General features: G+C 47.0%; 1 protein-coding gene and 1 long non-coding RNA gene across 9 annotated transcripts; one reads left to right on the top strand and one right to left on the bottom strand.

The window, feature by feature from the left end:
* Window positions 1-1,139: 1,139 nt before the first annotated feature.
* Window positions 1,140-11,909, bottom strand: AMHR2 (anti-Mullerian hormone receptor type 2). Of its 8 annotated transcripts, XR_014083620.1 has the most exons (12): window positions 11,752-11,909; window positions 11,290-11,472; window positions 10,893-11,084; window positions 10,549-10,623; window positions 10,294-10,406; window positions 9,948-10,178; window positions 8,559-8,673; window positions 8,244-8,416; window positions 7,921-8,068; window positions 7,615-7,751; window positions 5,897-6,190; window positions 1,140-2,851 (listed from the first exon to the last, which is right to left on the bottom strand). XR_014083620.1 is itself a non-coding variant. In XM_081596025.1 (11 exons), the coding sequence occupies exons 1-11, from the start codon at window positions 11,801-11,803 to the stop codon at window positions 2,674-2,676; spliced, it is 1,593 nt and encodes a 530-aa protein (XP_081452151.1). In that variant the 5' UTR covers window positions 11,804-11,909; the 3' UTR covers window positions 1,140-2,673. The 8 variants fall into 8 exon arrangements, 6 of the variants coding, with proteins under 6 accessions (XP_081452151.1, XP_081452154.1, XP_081452153.1 ...); XR_014083621.1 differs by lacking the exon at window positions 10,893-11,084; XM_081596025.1 differs by lacking the exon at window positions 5,897-6,190 and having other exon boundaries at window positions 7,615-7,747.
* LOC145547189 (uncharacterized) lies at window positions 10,578-12,727 on the top strand. The gene is made up of 3 exons (XR_014083630.1): window positions 10,578-10,652; window positions 11,261-11,484; window positions 11,574-12,727. It is a non-coding gene; the product is annotated as an uncharacterized LOC145547189 (long non-coding RNA).
* Window positions 12,728-13,369: the final 642 nt, after the last annotated feature.

Below are 13,369 nucleotides of genomic sequence, written 5' to 3' on the forward strand. Positions count from 1 at the left end.
GATCCCTCTACCCTATCTGCTTATACTCTGAATTCAGAGTACTTTCTTTGTAACCTTGGACAAGGTAATTCAAAGGAAATTTCCATGTTTCAGTTCCCATCTCTAAAGTGAGGGATAATAATAATACTTAATTCATAGTGAGGATTAAATGACTTAATATATGCAGGACTCCGAACACTGCTGAACATATAGTAAGCCCTAGACTATATGTGTTAGCTGTTACTATTGTTATAGGAGGGAAATCAGAGTCCACAGATCTAGATGTAAATGCATGGGTAGATTTAGTGAGGGGAAAAATGTGACTCTGCTGCTTGCTCCTGATCTTTTTTTTCTTCAGGGAAATAAGAAGCAAAATTATCAGTTGAGAGTGAGGTGGAGGTCAGAAATAGTCATCTCAGAAAGTGTGCAAATGAATTAACTAGGGTACTGAATTAGGATTGTTGGGCAGTATGGAGGGCTGACTTGAAGTCTGTGGGCCACATGTAAAGTGAGACCGGTCAGCACAGATGGTAGCTTCTTCCAGTTAAATACCAATGCTTGGGTACAGCTGTGAAATAGGAAGAGAACTGGATTTAACTTGGGATGGGGCTTGCCTGCAAAATATAAGAGAAATGGAAAAAGGGGCAAGACTGTTGAGAGTGTAGCGATTAGGATGAAAGACCACGGAAGATAAACTGAGCAAGGAAGGAAAAACATGAGAGGTGAGATGAATAGTGAAAAAGTGGTAGGGTGAATGGACTGGATGTGCCAATAGAGGCCTTCTAGAGTAACTGAGCTGAAAAGGCGGGAGTTGGTACCCAAAGAATGGAATGCTTGAAACAGATTTGGTGGCTAAGGTGGTAAGGGAAAATCTTGTTGGAAGGAAAAAGGTCAAGATGAAAGGGTTAAGTAGATTATCTATATAGTGAATGATGATAAAAGTAATGATGAAAAGAAAAAGACTTTGAGCAGATGCTAAAATACACAAGTGACCAGGAGGTCTGCAAATAACCACAACAAGGTAAAGTAGCAGATCATGTGGTCAGAGAAGCTTGGATTTTTAAGGAGAAAGAGAAATGGTCTAGAAGCAGCAACAGAGAGCAAGGAAAATATCCACCTTCCTCCAGTGTATGTGAAAGAAAAAACAGTTAACACTCCAGGAAAAGCAAGGTTCATTTTAATGGATGGGGGAAAGAAAAGAGGATATTCAGAGAAGAGGTTGAAAATATAAAATATTTGTAGTTATTTTCCTAGACCTGAGGAAGGCTATAGAAATATAAAGCAGCATGAGACATCTGTTGCTTGCTGTCTAACAACTATAGGTAGGAAGGCCTATGGCAGTATGTGAAGGCATTAAACTATGGCACAGGACAAAAGAAAAAAAAGTGGGGTTGGGCAGGGGACTTCCCTGTTGGTCTAGTGAAAACTGCGTTTCCAGAGCAGAGGGCATGGGCTCAATCACTGGTGAAGGAACTAAGATCCTGCATGCCAAAAAGGGGAAAGTGAAAAAAAAAGGAGAAATGGCATATTGCAGATTCCACCCTAGTTAGTGGCAGATCCAGGTTAGGAACTCAGGACTCAGGCTGTGTGCTGACTCCTGAGCTGGGTGCTATAACAAAACCAGAAAGAATATAAACTATGCTCCTCCATGCTCTCCATGCTTCCCATTACAGACTAGGTGAAAATATGATGGTCACAAATGAAACAACTTCAGCAAACAATGTATCAATAAGCACAAAATATGCCATAGATCATGTCCGTTAGTGCCAAAGGAGGGAGCTATAGGTGACCTGTGGGTCTTTTTTAAGAATTGTTTCTGGTGATAGCATATTCATTTACATATTTTCCTAGATCCTGTAAGGAATTCATAAGACTTAAAGAAAACTTGGAAAACACAGAAAAGTAGAAAGAAGAAGAAGACACTTTTGAGGTCCCATCGCCAAACAGAATCACTAATTATTATTTTGGAATATTTCCATCCAGTCTTTTTTTTCACTAGGCATCAGTCTGTTCAGTTCAGTTCAGTCGCTCAGTCGTGTCCAACTCTTTGCAACCCCATGAATCGCAGCACGCCAGGCCTCCCTGTCCATCACCAACTCCCGGAGTCCACCCAAACCCATGTCCATCGAGTCGGTGATGCCATCCAACCATCTCATCCTCTGTCATCCCCTTCTCCTCCTGCCCCCAATCCTTCCCAGCATTAGGGTCTTTTCCAATGAGTCAACTCTTCGCATGAGGTGGCCAAAGTATTGGAGTTTCAGCTTCAACATAGTCCTTCCAATGAATACCCAGGACTGATCTCCTTTAGGATGGACTGGTTGGATCTCTTTGCAGTCCAAGGGACTCTCAAGAGTCTTCTCCAACACCACAGTTCAAAAGCATCAATTCTGCGGCGCTCAGCTTTCTTCACCGTCCAACTCTCACATCCATACATGACCACTTGAAAAACCATAGCCTTGACGAGACGGACCTTTGTTGGCAAAGTAGTGTCTTTGCTTTTAAATATGCTATCTAGGTTGGTCATAACCTTCCTTCCAAGGAGTAAGCGTCTTTTAATTTCATGGCTGCAATCACCATCAGCAGTGATTTTGGAGCCCAAAAAATGTCTGACACTGTTTCCACTGTTTCCCCATCTATTTGCCATGAAGTGATGGAACCAGATGCCATGATCTTAGTTTTCTGAATGTTGAGCTTTCAGCCAACTTTTTCACTCTCCACTTTCACTTTCATCAAGAGGCTCTTTAGTTCTTCTTCCCTTTCTGCCATAAGGGTGGTGTCGTCTGCATATCTGAGGTTATTGATGTTTCTCCCGGCAATCTTGATTCCAGCTTGTGTTTCTTCCAGCCCAGCATTTCTCATGATGTACTCATCACTAGGCATAGACATTTTAAATTAGTAAGTAAACATGTAATTTTAATATATAAAATATGCAAAAAATTCAAAATTCAAGAGGTTAAAAAAAAAATAGATAGCGAAAAAATCAATCTTTTTTCTATCGCTCACAACCCCTGTCTTCAGCCACACAGTTTCCCTCCCATGAGCCATTCTATTCATAGATTTATGGTTCCAAGTTTATAAGAAGTTTATTTATATGTATACTGCATCTCCATGAGTATGGAATCACTTATCATGGCAATGCCATACTAGTTATATACCACATTTGGTGAAGCAATCTTTAAAACTGGGACTTTAATATTTTATCATAGAATCATGGAATTATAGGGTTGGAAATTACTTAAGAGAATCATTTATTCAACTTCCTGAGAAAATTAAATAAATAAACTCTTTTAAGAGTTCAGAATTAGAAGAGCCAACATTATAATCTAGATTTTCTGAATTTTCTGTTAGTGATCCCTCCAATACAACATATTACAGCACATCCACTCAAGAATATTGCAAGTAAACACTGTAATGCTTACGACGACCCTCCCCTTGTTTCTTTTATATTTGTGGTCTCTCCACAGTTTTGAAGCAAGTCATAGTTTTTGTTTTCTTAAGTAAGCTTTATTTTTTTCAGAACAGCTTTAGAGTTACAGAAAAATTGAGAAGGTAATACAGAGTTTTCATATTCACCATATCCTGTTCCCCTATTGATAACTCTTACATTAGTATGGTGCTTTGTTACCCAAATAAGCCAATATTGATTCATGATTATAAACTCCATACTTTATTCATATTTCCTTGGTTTTTACCCAATGTCCTTTTTTCTATTCCAGGATTTTATCCAAGAGGACATGTGTCTCCTTAGGCTCCTCTTGGTTGTGCTAGTTTCTCAGACTTTGTTTTTGATAATCTTGACAGTTTTGGTTGGGTATTTTGAAACAAACTGGTATTTGTTGTCTTTTCTTGTGATCATAGGTTTATCTTTGTTTTAACATAACCCTAGACTTGTTGACATATGTTCATATAATATTATCTATTTCTAATTATTTGTGGTGTTTCCATAAACTTCACTTTTTTTATTATTTTAATTGGAGGCTAATTACTTTACAATATTGTGATGGTTTTTGCCATACATTCGACTGAGTGACTAACACACACACACACACACATGAATCAGCCATGGGTGTACATGTGTTCCCCATCCTGAACCCCCTTCCCACCTCCCTCCCCATCCCATCCCTCAGGGTCATCCCAGTGCACCAGCCCTGAGCATGCTGTCTCATGCATCAAATATGGACTGATGATCTGTTTCACATATGATAATATACATGTTTCAATGCTATTCTCTCAAATCATCCCACCCTTGCCTTCTCCCACAGAGTCCAAAAGTCTGTTCTTACATCTGTGTCTCTTTCGCTGTCTCACATATAGGGTCATCGTTACCATCTTTCTAAAGTCCATATATCTGTGTTAATATACTGTATTGGTGTTTTTCTTTCTGACTTACTTCACACTGTATAATAGGCTCCAGTTTCATCCACCTCATTAGAACTGATTCAAATGCATTCTTTTTAATAGCTGAGTAATATTTCATTGTGTATATGTACCACAGATTTCTTATTCATTTGTCTGCCGATTGACATCTAGGTTACTTCCATGTCCTGGCTATTGTAAACAGTGCTGCAATGAACATTGGGGTACACGTGTCTCTTTCAGTTCTGGTTTCCTTGGTGTGTATGCCCAGCAGTGGGATTGCTGAGTCGTATGGCAGTTCTATTTCCAACATAAACTTCACTTTTAATGGCTGAAAATCCCTTCTTTGGTATTTAAAATCTGTATGACCTTGGACACATTCTAAACTTCTCTGAGCCCTTGGTTTCCTCCTCTGTAAATAGTGCTCACAGCATTGTCACAAAAAAGGCAAGTGGACTGTTGAGCAGAGGCAAGACAGAATGAAACTTATGTTTAAAGATTATTCAAAGAGTGCTGTTTAAACTAAATTACAGGGAAAATAGGTGGCCACCAGGGAAGTCCTATATACAGAGTACATCATGTGAAATGCCAGGCTGGATGAACCACAAGCTGGAATCAAGATTGCTGGGAGAAATATCAACAACCTCAAATATGGAGATGATACCACTCTAATGGCAGAAAAGTGAAGAGGAACTAAAGAGCCTCTTGATGAGGGGTGAAAGAGGAGAATGAAAAAGCTGGCTTAAAACTCAACATTCAAAAAACTAAGATTATGGCATCTGGTCCCATCACTTCATGGCAAAAAAAGGGGGAAAAGTGGAAGCAGTGATAGATTTTCTCCTCTTGGGCTCCAAAATCACTGAAGATGCTGACTGCAGCCATGAAATTAAAAGATGCTTGCTCCTTACAAGGAAAGCTATGACAAGCCTAGACAACATATTAAAAACCAGAGACATCACTTTGCTGACAAAAGTCCATATTGTCAAAGCTATGGTTTTTCCAGTAGTCATGTATGGATGTAAGAGTTGGATCATAAAGAAGGCTGAATCATAAAGAAGGCTATCACCAGAAAAAATTATTTAAAAAACCCACAGGTCACTTATAGCACCCTCCTTTGGCACTAATGGACATGATTTGTAGCATATTTTGAAGAAGAATTGATGCTTTTGAACTGTGGTGCTGGAGAAGATTCTTGAGAGTCCCTTGAACTGCAAGGAGATCAAACCAGTCCATCCTAAAGGAAATCAGTCCTGAATATTCATTGGAAGGACTGATGCTGAAGCTGAAGCTTCAATACTTTGGCCACCTGATGCAAAGAGCCAACTCATTGGAAAAGACCTTGATGCTGGGAAAAATTGAAGGCAAAAGCAGAATGGGGCAGCAGAGAATGAGATGGTTAGATAGCATCACCGACTCAATGGATGTGAATTTGAGCAAACTCCAGGATATAGTGGAGGACAGAGGAGCCTGGCGTGCTGCAGTCCATGGAGTCGCAAAGAGTCAGACATTATTTAGCGACTGAACCACAGCAAACACAAGTTCTACATAAATGCATATTTACATAGGAGAAGTAGTCCAGGTAGGTTGAGGATTTCTGGAAAAAGAGCCTTGCTGAACAGTGAAGTGGCAAGCACTCAGCTGCAGCCTACAAGGGAGAATGGCAGACGGGAGGACTGGAGAGATGGTCTTCCAGGCAGCAAGGTGAGCAGTCCTGTGCACAGCCCTCAGGGAAGGGGTGGGCTTCCTCAGGACAGGGCAGGGCAGCCAGGCGCTGCTGTACACACTCAGCTGTTAGCCGTGCTTCAGGGTCTGCATCCCAGCAGTCCTCCAGGAGCTCTCTCAGGCCACCAGGGTCCTGGGAAGAATGACCGGGAGGCACATTTTACTCCAGGACCCTGAGTGGCCCCAGCGTTAAAAGGCATCCTTGATGGCCCAGGTCTCAACACTCCTCTTCTGTTCCTTCCTGGAGCCTCCTTCCTCCCCTTCACCCAAATCACGCCTTTCATCTCCTCTCTTTTGAGAAAAGTTCTCTCCAAAGAGTCCACCTTTTCCTCCGAGATGCTAGTTCAGGCTAATTAATGGTTTAACTGCTCCTTTCTCTAGGGCAATCAGGGTCTTCTGCAAACAATACCTGTGCCTTTGTTACCAAACCCAACAGACACTTGTGCAGTGGAAACTTCAGATAGGTAACAGGGGAAGGGGCCTCCTGTAAGGAAACTGTTTTCCGCAGAAACCCTGAAATTTCACTATTCAGCCACTGCTTTAACCCTTATCCCTAGTTCTGGCTTTAATTGGGTTGTAACAGAAACAGAGGTGTAAGACAGAATGAGAAATTATTGGATTAAATATTGGGCTCCAGGGGACTTCCCTGGTGGTCCAGTGGTTCAGAATCTGCCTTGCTATTCAAGGGACATAATGTTCGATTCCTGATGGGGGAATTAAGATCCTACATGCCTCAGAGAAACTAAGCCCACAAGCCACAACTAAGCCTGTGTGCTCCGGAGCCCAAGGAACACAACTAGAGAGTCTGTGTGCCCCAGTGAAAGATCTCGCATGACGCAAGAGATCCCGTGTGCCACAACTAAGACCTAATGCAGCCAAATAAATAAATGTTTTTTAATTTATTCTTCGCTGGTGGTACAGTGGTTAAGAATCCACCTGCCAATGCAAGGGACACAGATTTGGTCCCTGGTCCGGGAAGATTCCACATGCCGTGAAGCAAATAAGCCCATGTGTCACAACTAGGGAAGTCCGCTAGCCCAGAGCCTGTGTTCCTCAGCAAGAGAAGCCACCGCAATGAGCAGCCCATGCATTGCAACTAGAGAAAGCCCAAGCGCCCCAGTGAAGACCCAGCATACACAAAAATAACAAATGAATAAATACTTTTTTTAAAATGTTAAAAAACAAATATCGGGCTCCAGTGTACCAGGAAAGCAGCCATCTTGGGGGCAGAGCTCAGACCAGAAGCAAGGCCAAGGAGGGCTTCCTGGAGGAAGGAACTGAGGAACAGGGCAAGCTGATGATGGAGAGAAGAGGGATGGACAAGGCAAGACTGAGCAAGAGGAAGGTATGTGTCTCAGGAATGGGCTATGTGAGGCTTACAGTGGAAAGGGATGAACTGGAGTACAGAGCAAGTTTGCCCAGCTCCAGCTGAACATGAGCCAGGAGTGGTGGGAGATGAGAAGGGATAGGAACAGGTGGGCTGTCCTGGTGAATAGGTCCCTGAAGCCCGTGTCAAGACTCTCCAGGTCCCCAGCCCACCAGCCCGCACCCTCTTACTGTGGTAAAGCAGCACCAGGTAGGTGGAACATGAGGGCGCCTCCTCTCCTCCACCGCCAAGGTCCACAGCTCACAGGTGGTGGGGGCACTGCCCAGTTCTGCCTCATAGGCCAGTTGGAAGGGTGGTGGTCTGCTGTCTGGGAAAAGGCACATGAGGCTAGGTGTCAGCTAGCCCAAGGGGTGCCTTCTTGTAGAAAGACCAAGAGGGAGAAGGGTAGAGCTTCCTGGGTCAGGAAGTAGGTGAGTCTAGAATGGGCAGGTGGGGCACCAGGGCGGTGGGGGGGACGCTGTCACACCCGTCCTCACCAGGTCGCAAATCTGGGCAGCGACTCATGATCTCCCACAAGAGCAGAGCCAGAGAGTAGACGTCAGCTCGCCGCAGGGCCGTGCCCCAGTCCTGAAGGTCCAGAGTCTTGTCCAAGAGCTCCGGTGCCATGTACCGCTGGGTGCCAGCCTGGATGGCAAGGATCATCTCCATGGCAACCCTCACCACAACACTGGTCCGTGCAACAAGCCCCCAACTAGACTCAGCAGCACCCCGTACACTCTAGCTGCTACTGCACTGTCGCTACATCGCCATCAGCACCACCACCGCCATCCAAGGTCTCACCCTCCTCCAGAGTACTGACCTCCATGATGGCAGCCGGGCCTCGGGGTTGAGTAGGGGCCCAGGTTGGGGGCTGGGCGAGGCCAGGAAGCACCAAGGCGAGGCCCAGATCTCCAATGGCGCATGACCCATCGTCCCGAATGAGCACATTCTGGCTGCTCAGATCTCGGTGGGCGATACCCGGTTTATACTGCCCTGTGGGAGAAGCCAGGCTGAAGGGGCACGGACCTTCTTCCTTTGTCTTTTTGACCCAATCCTTCCCCTCCAAGCTAAGGGAAAATCAGAAACAGCAGCATGGCTCCTGACTCCCATGGCTTCTAACCCCCAGCTCACCCACCATCCTGCCAACGTTCCTCATGGAGAAACGCCAGGCCCTGCGCCAGGGACAGTGCCATCCGCAGGGAACTGCCCCAGTCACTGGTGTGCTGGGTCAAGTAGTGGCACAGGGAGCCCTGGGGAGAAGCAGAGAGAAGAGGGGAACACACAAAGCTGGAGGAGGCTGATTCACCCCAGGGAGCAGAGATCAATTGTCATACTTCCCTCCGCATCTCCCAACAGACTTACACACAACACATCCAGAGCAAGGCAGTAGGCAATGCAGGAGTGAGGGTGTACATCACTCAGATTGACAGGAAAAATAGTAGCTCTAGTTAAGTGTCCTGAGCACTTGGCACGTGCCAAGCCTCTTGTAACCCTCACTACAACCCTGGGAGGTGGATACTCCTGTCATTCCTGTTTTACGGATGAGGAGCTTGCTGGAAATCCCTGGGCAAGAGAGTAGTACAACCTGACCCTGAAGCAGTCTGACTGCCAGCATCACTCACCTTTAACCACCTTATACTGCCTCACAGGACTTGGGATAAAGACAGAAACAGAAGAGGCAGAGTAGGCTAGGTAGGAGCACCTGCATGAACCACCTGGCCTGGGGCGCGGATACGGAGAGCCGTTGGGTAGGAGAGCAGCCGGTGGGGAGCAACTGGGAGGAAAGGAGCAATGGAGTCCCTCATTCTACAGACATTATTGAGCGCCTTCAGTGTGCCCGGAAAGTTAAACAAAACCAAAAAAGTGGTGATTTTTGAGCTGGGCTGTGAGGTATATGGTCAAAGAAGAGACTTTCCAGAACTCAAGATTTCAGAGGTGGAGGAACTGTAGGTGATAATATCCCAAGTCCTTAAGAGGCCTACAAGGCCGGTACGGTCTGGCCCCTGCCTATCTGTCTCTTCGTCCTTTTTGCTCATGATCCTCCCTTTGAGTTACGCCTCCTTAGTCTTTTCTTATAGGACCTTTCAGCACTTAATTCACTTGACACTTTACATTTCTTTTTGCGTTTGCTTGATCTCCTTCTGTTTCCCCTACTACTCTGTAAAATCTGGAAAGGGCAGGGGCTGGGTGTGTTTTTCCCAGCAACATATTGTTCATCAATATTAGTTGAATGGATAGATGAATGAGTTTGGAAGTCTATGCCCAGAGATCTGTCTTTAACATTGGTTTTCCTTAAGGTCAGGAATATGAATTGTTTTGATTTCTCCCTTTCCTTGTCTATATATTGTAAGTCAAAAATATTAGCAAGTACTGCTTATAATAATAATAAGAAAAAACAATAAAAAAGCATATTTAATGTTCTAAAGAAAAGGCAATCTACAGCAAAGGAACAAGCCTGAACAGGGCCTAGCTGCCACCACTCCCTGCCCCGCCTTCCCACACACAGACATTCCTCAGTCCTCACCTTGGGGTGCAGTTCTAGTACCAGCAGGGGCCCACAGGGCAGGGGGCCAGGGCTGCCCCTGCTGGCGGTAATAAAGCGGACAATGTGGTCATGCTGTAGGCCTGGCAGCTCGTACAATGCTCTCTCAGCTTGGAACTGGGCCACAGCCCTCACGGGGAAGGCCTTGACGGCTACCAGCTTGCCTTGCAGCTGCCCAGCCCACACAACTGCGTGACCTCCTTCCCGTATGACCTGGTGGGGACAGGGTGCTGAGTTTGGATCTCACTGAGCTCACAGGGCCGGGCTTCCTCCCCAGCACACTCTCTGGGAGTGCCCAGGGGCCCCCCTCCCTGCCATCCCTGGGCACCTGGGAGAAGCGTAGCTCAGGCAGCTCCGGCAGCTCAGCACTCCAGTCCCTGCCTGAATCTGACTCTGGCTCTGGCCCACCTCGCACTCGGCAGGCCTTCCGCTGCAGCAGGGCTGGGGCAGAGAACAGCCTTAGGGTCAGGGTACCCAGGCATGGAGATTGGGAAGTGATGGGGATCAGGGGAGCCTGGAGAGGGGTCAGAGCGCTGGGGCGGTGCCTTGAGGGGTCACAAGAGGGGGTGGGGCAGAGTAGTACCCAAAATGCTGCTGCTCAGCAGCAGCAGCAGCAGCAGCAGTCCCAGAAGCAGCATCACTATCCAGATGGACTCCCCTGGAGGTTAGAGCAAGAAAGAAGGCTGGGTGAGCCCTGCCCCAAACCTTGCTCTCTGCTTCTCTCCCTCTCCTCAGAGAATTGCTTCTCTACCCACCCCCACCCTGGTCACAAGCCCCCTTATCTCCTAGTCACCAGGGCAACCAACTTCTCAAGGCCAGGAGGAAGGAAGCTTAGGACAGCGGTAAGGTGAGAATTGGCCTTGGTTCTAACCTCTCATCTAACCTGGGCCCCAGCCCCCACTTGGCACCAGCACCTTGGGTAGCTACCTGGGATGGCCTGGGGACCCTCGGAACCAGGTGTCCCAGGGCTCCCCAGAGGAGGCAGATGGCTATAATTGGCATTGCAGAAGTCAGCGCCACAGGAGCAGGTGAAGAGAGTAGAGCTGGGGCGAGAATGGGCTCGGGGACTTGGGTCACAGCGGGGGGACTCACAGCCTGGTTCATCGCTGTCTCTGCATCCTGATGCAGAGGGGTTGGGAGGAGAGAAAGGGGGGGACAGAGTGTGTATGGGTCTGGGAACACAGAGGGCATCCCTTCCATCTCTCACAGCCTTTTCTTTCCCTCCACACATTCCATTTCTCCTGCCCTCCTCAGCGGCCAACCCCTGCCACTGGATGAGCCTCTCTCCCACCCAGGTATGCCTGGCAGATGCTGCGCCATTCACCTTGCATCTCCACCTGTGCCTGGTCTTGGGTCAGGTTCCAGATTCCAAAGCAGCAGCGGCTGTAGAGGCAGTGGATAACCCTGGGGGGCGCCGGCCCTGCATCCAGCAGCTTCCCCAGGTTCTGCGTGCTTCCCCGCACTCCAGGGGCCTCGAAGAACACACAGGTCCGCCTGCTGGGGGGTGCTGCAGGCCAGGGTAAGGGGAGGGGAGGGGTCAAGATGGGAGTGAATGCAGGGGCAGAGACAGAAGCCCGGGAGAGAGACAAAACATGTTTTGTATTGCAGAGCTAGCCTGGAAAAGCCACAGGAGGAAACAGGGTCAGCAGAGGCCCAGAAAGTGACCCCAAGGGAAGACCTGGCTGTATCCTTCACCCTCACTCACCCACTCCACTCTTCACTCTCCAAGTGCTCCCTCCCATGATGGGTGGCTGGAAAGACCCTGCTTCTCCCTGTAGACACTTACCTTGCACGGCTGTGGGAAGCAGTGCCCAGAGCCCCAGGATCCCCAGCATCATGCTGGAGGGGGCAGCAGGAGCCAGCACAGCTGTCCCTGGCCAGAGCTTCCTTCAGACACAGGGCATCGTGGGGCTTCTGATCCTTCGGCCCCCAACTCCAACCCCCTCCCTCTTCCCTGTCTCTGTGGGGGAGACGGCTGCTGTGGGGGAGAGGATGGGTGTGGGGAAAAGCAGGGAGAGGGAGGAGCAGAGAACCGGTCTCATATCTTCCTCTGTTCAGCCACCTCCTCTTTCCTCTGTAAAGTGGGAGGAGGGGGCCTTAGAGTTCCCACTGAGAACAGTGTGATGCCAAACCTCTGCCCTTTGCTGACCCTAGGAAAAAGTGCTGGCTGCTGTCAGCTCTTCCCAGGCTGGAAACCCAAGTGAGGTTAAGTGTTCACAGCCATTCACCTGTTCCCAAAAGCCCTTCTAGCTCTTATTTTCTGGGCTCAGATCTGCAGTTCCCTGGGCACAGAGAGGCTTCACAGCTTAGACTTCGAGTTGACCTCATTTTCTAAACTCAAGGGTCAGGAAAGCAGCTGTATAAAATTAGAGTTTTTAAAAAATCATATTGAAAATAGGTGTATGAAGGTAAATTTGATGTTACCAAAATTTTGAAAAAATCACATTGATCACCATCATAGAAAAGGTAACAAACTTTACTGAGTGCCTATGTGCTAGGGCACAGCTAGGGCTATGAATTTTACAATCATCACATCTAATTCTCCCATTGAGTTATTGTTATCTTCACTTTATAGGTAAGAAAGCTGAATTTAGGTAACTTGACCAAGGTCACTCAGTCAGGAAACAGCACTGTTAGGATTGGACCTAGTAAGTCTGATTCTAAAGTCCAGGCCCTGTTTGTTTTTTTTTTTTTTTTGTACTTATGGCCATGATGCCTGAAAGAAAATACAAAATTCAGCAATAAAAAATATTTTAACACAGTATTTGAATATGGACTGAGAAAATGTGTACCAATACCTGTCAGCCGACCACTATAAAAAGATAGTACAGTTCAAACTATCACCACCAGAGGGCAGCAAACATAGGAGAAACTCAGGACACAGTGAGGGGTCAGAAAGGGCCTCCTGGAATGACTCATATCCACAGTATATCTCCAGTATCTATGAAGCTGCAGGAACTGCAAACTGTGAAGGGAGGGCACAGAGTGTGTAGAAGGAATGTCAGCATGGAGATAGAAGGAGAGAGGTGTATAGCTTGTGCTGCAATTGAGAGACAGGAGTCCAGCTCCATCAGATTACTGCCCAGAATAAGAAACTGTAGAACTGGCTCTCATGAGAATTAGAGCCAGAGGAGACTGGTTCCCTGTTTTCCTAGCCTTCTGTTCCGCTGGTGGCTACCTGGAAACCCTTTCTAGGGATGATCTGGCTTAGATGCAGGATGAGGGCCTGAGTACTCTGATTCTGGAGTCTGTCTTCTGAGGAGCTTGCATGAGAGTGTCAAAGCTCCAGTAGTGTGAAGCAGCAGCTATAGAAATGACCAGGGCTTTGAGGCTGATGGATAGCTGCCCATCCCTCCTTGGGCTCTTCTAGGAGTCCAGGCAGGTGGAATGTTGCACTCAGTTAC

The sequence above is a fragment of the Giraffa tippelskirchi genome, chromosome 4 (genome assembly GCF_054371585.1).
Source record: "Giraffa tippelskirchi isolate mGirTip1 chromosome 4, T2T-mGirTip1v1.2.pri, whole genome shotgun sequence".
In the NCBI taxonomy this organism is placed as follows: domain Eukaryota; kingdom Metazoa; phylum Chordata; class Mammalia; order Artiodactyla; family Giraffidae; genus Giraffa; species Giraffa tippelskirchi.

Coding starts and splice junctions, on each gene's coding strand:
- AMHR2 (XM_081596024.1), bottom strand. CDS start 11,803: ATGATGCTGGGGATCCTGGGGCTCTGGGCACTGCTTCCCACAGCCGTG. Junction 10,407..10,548: donor GCTGAGCAGCAGCATTTTGG/GTACTACTCTGC, acceptor TCTCTGCCCCAG/CCCTGCTGCAGCGGAAGGCC. Junction 8,417..8,558: donor TGAGGAACGTTGGCAGGATG/GTGGGTGAGCTG, acceptor CTTCTCCCACAG/GGCAGTATAAACCGGGTATC.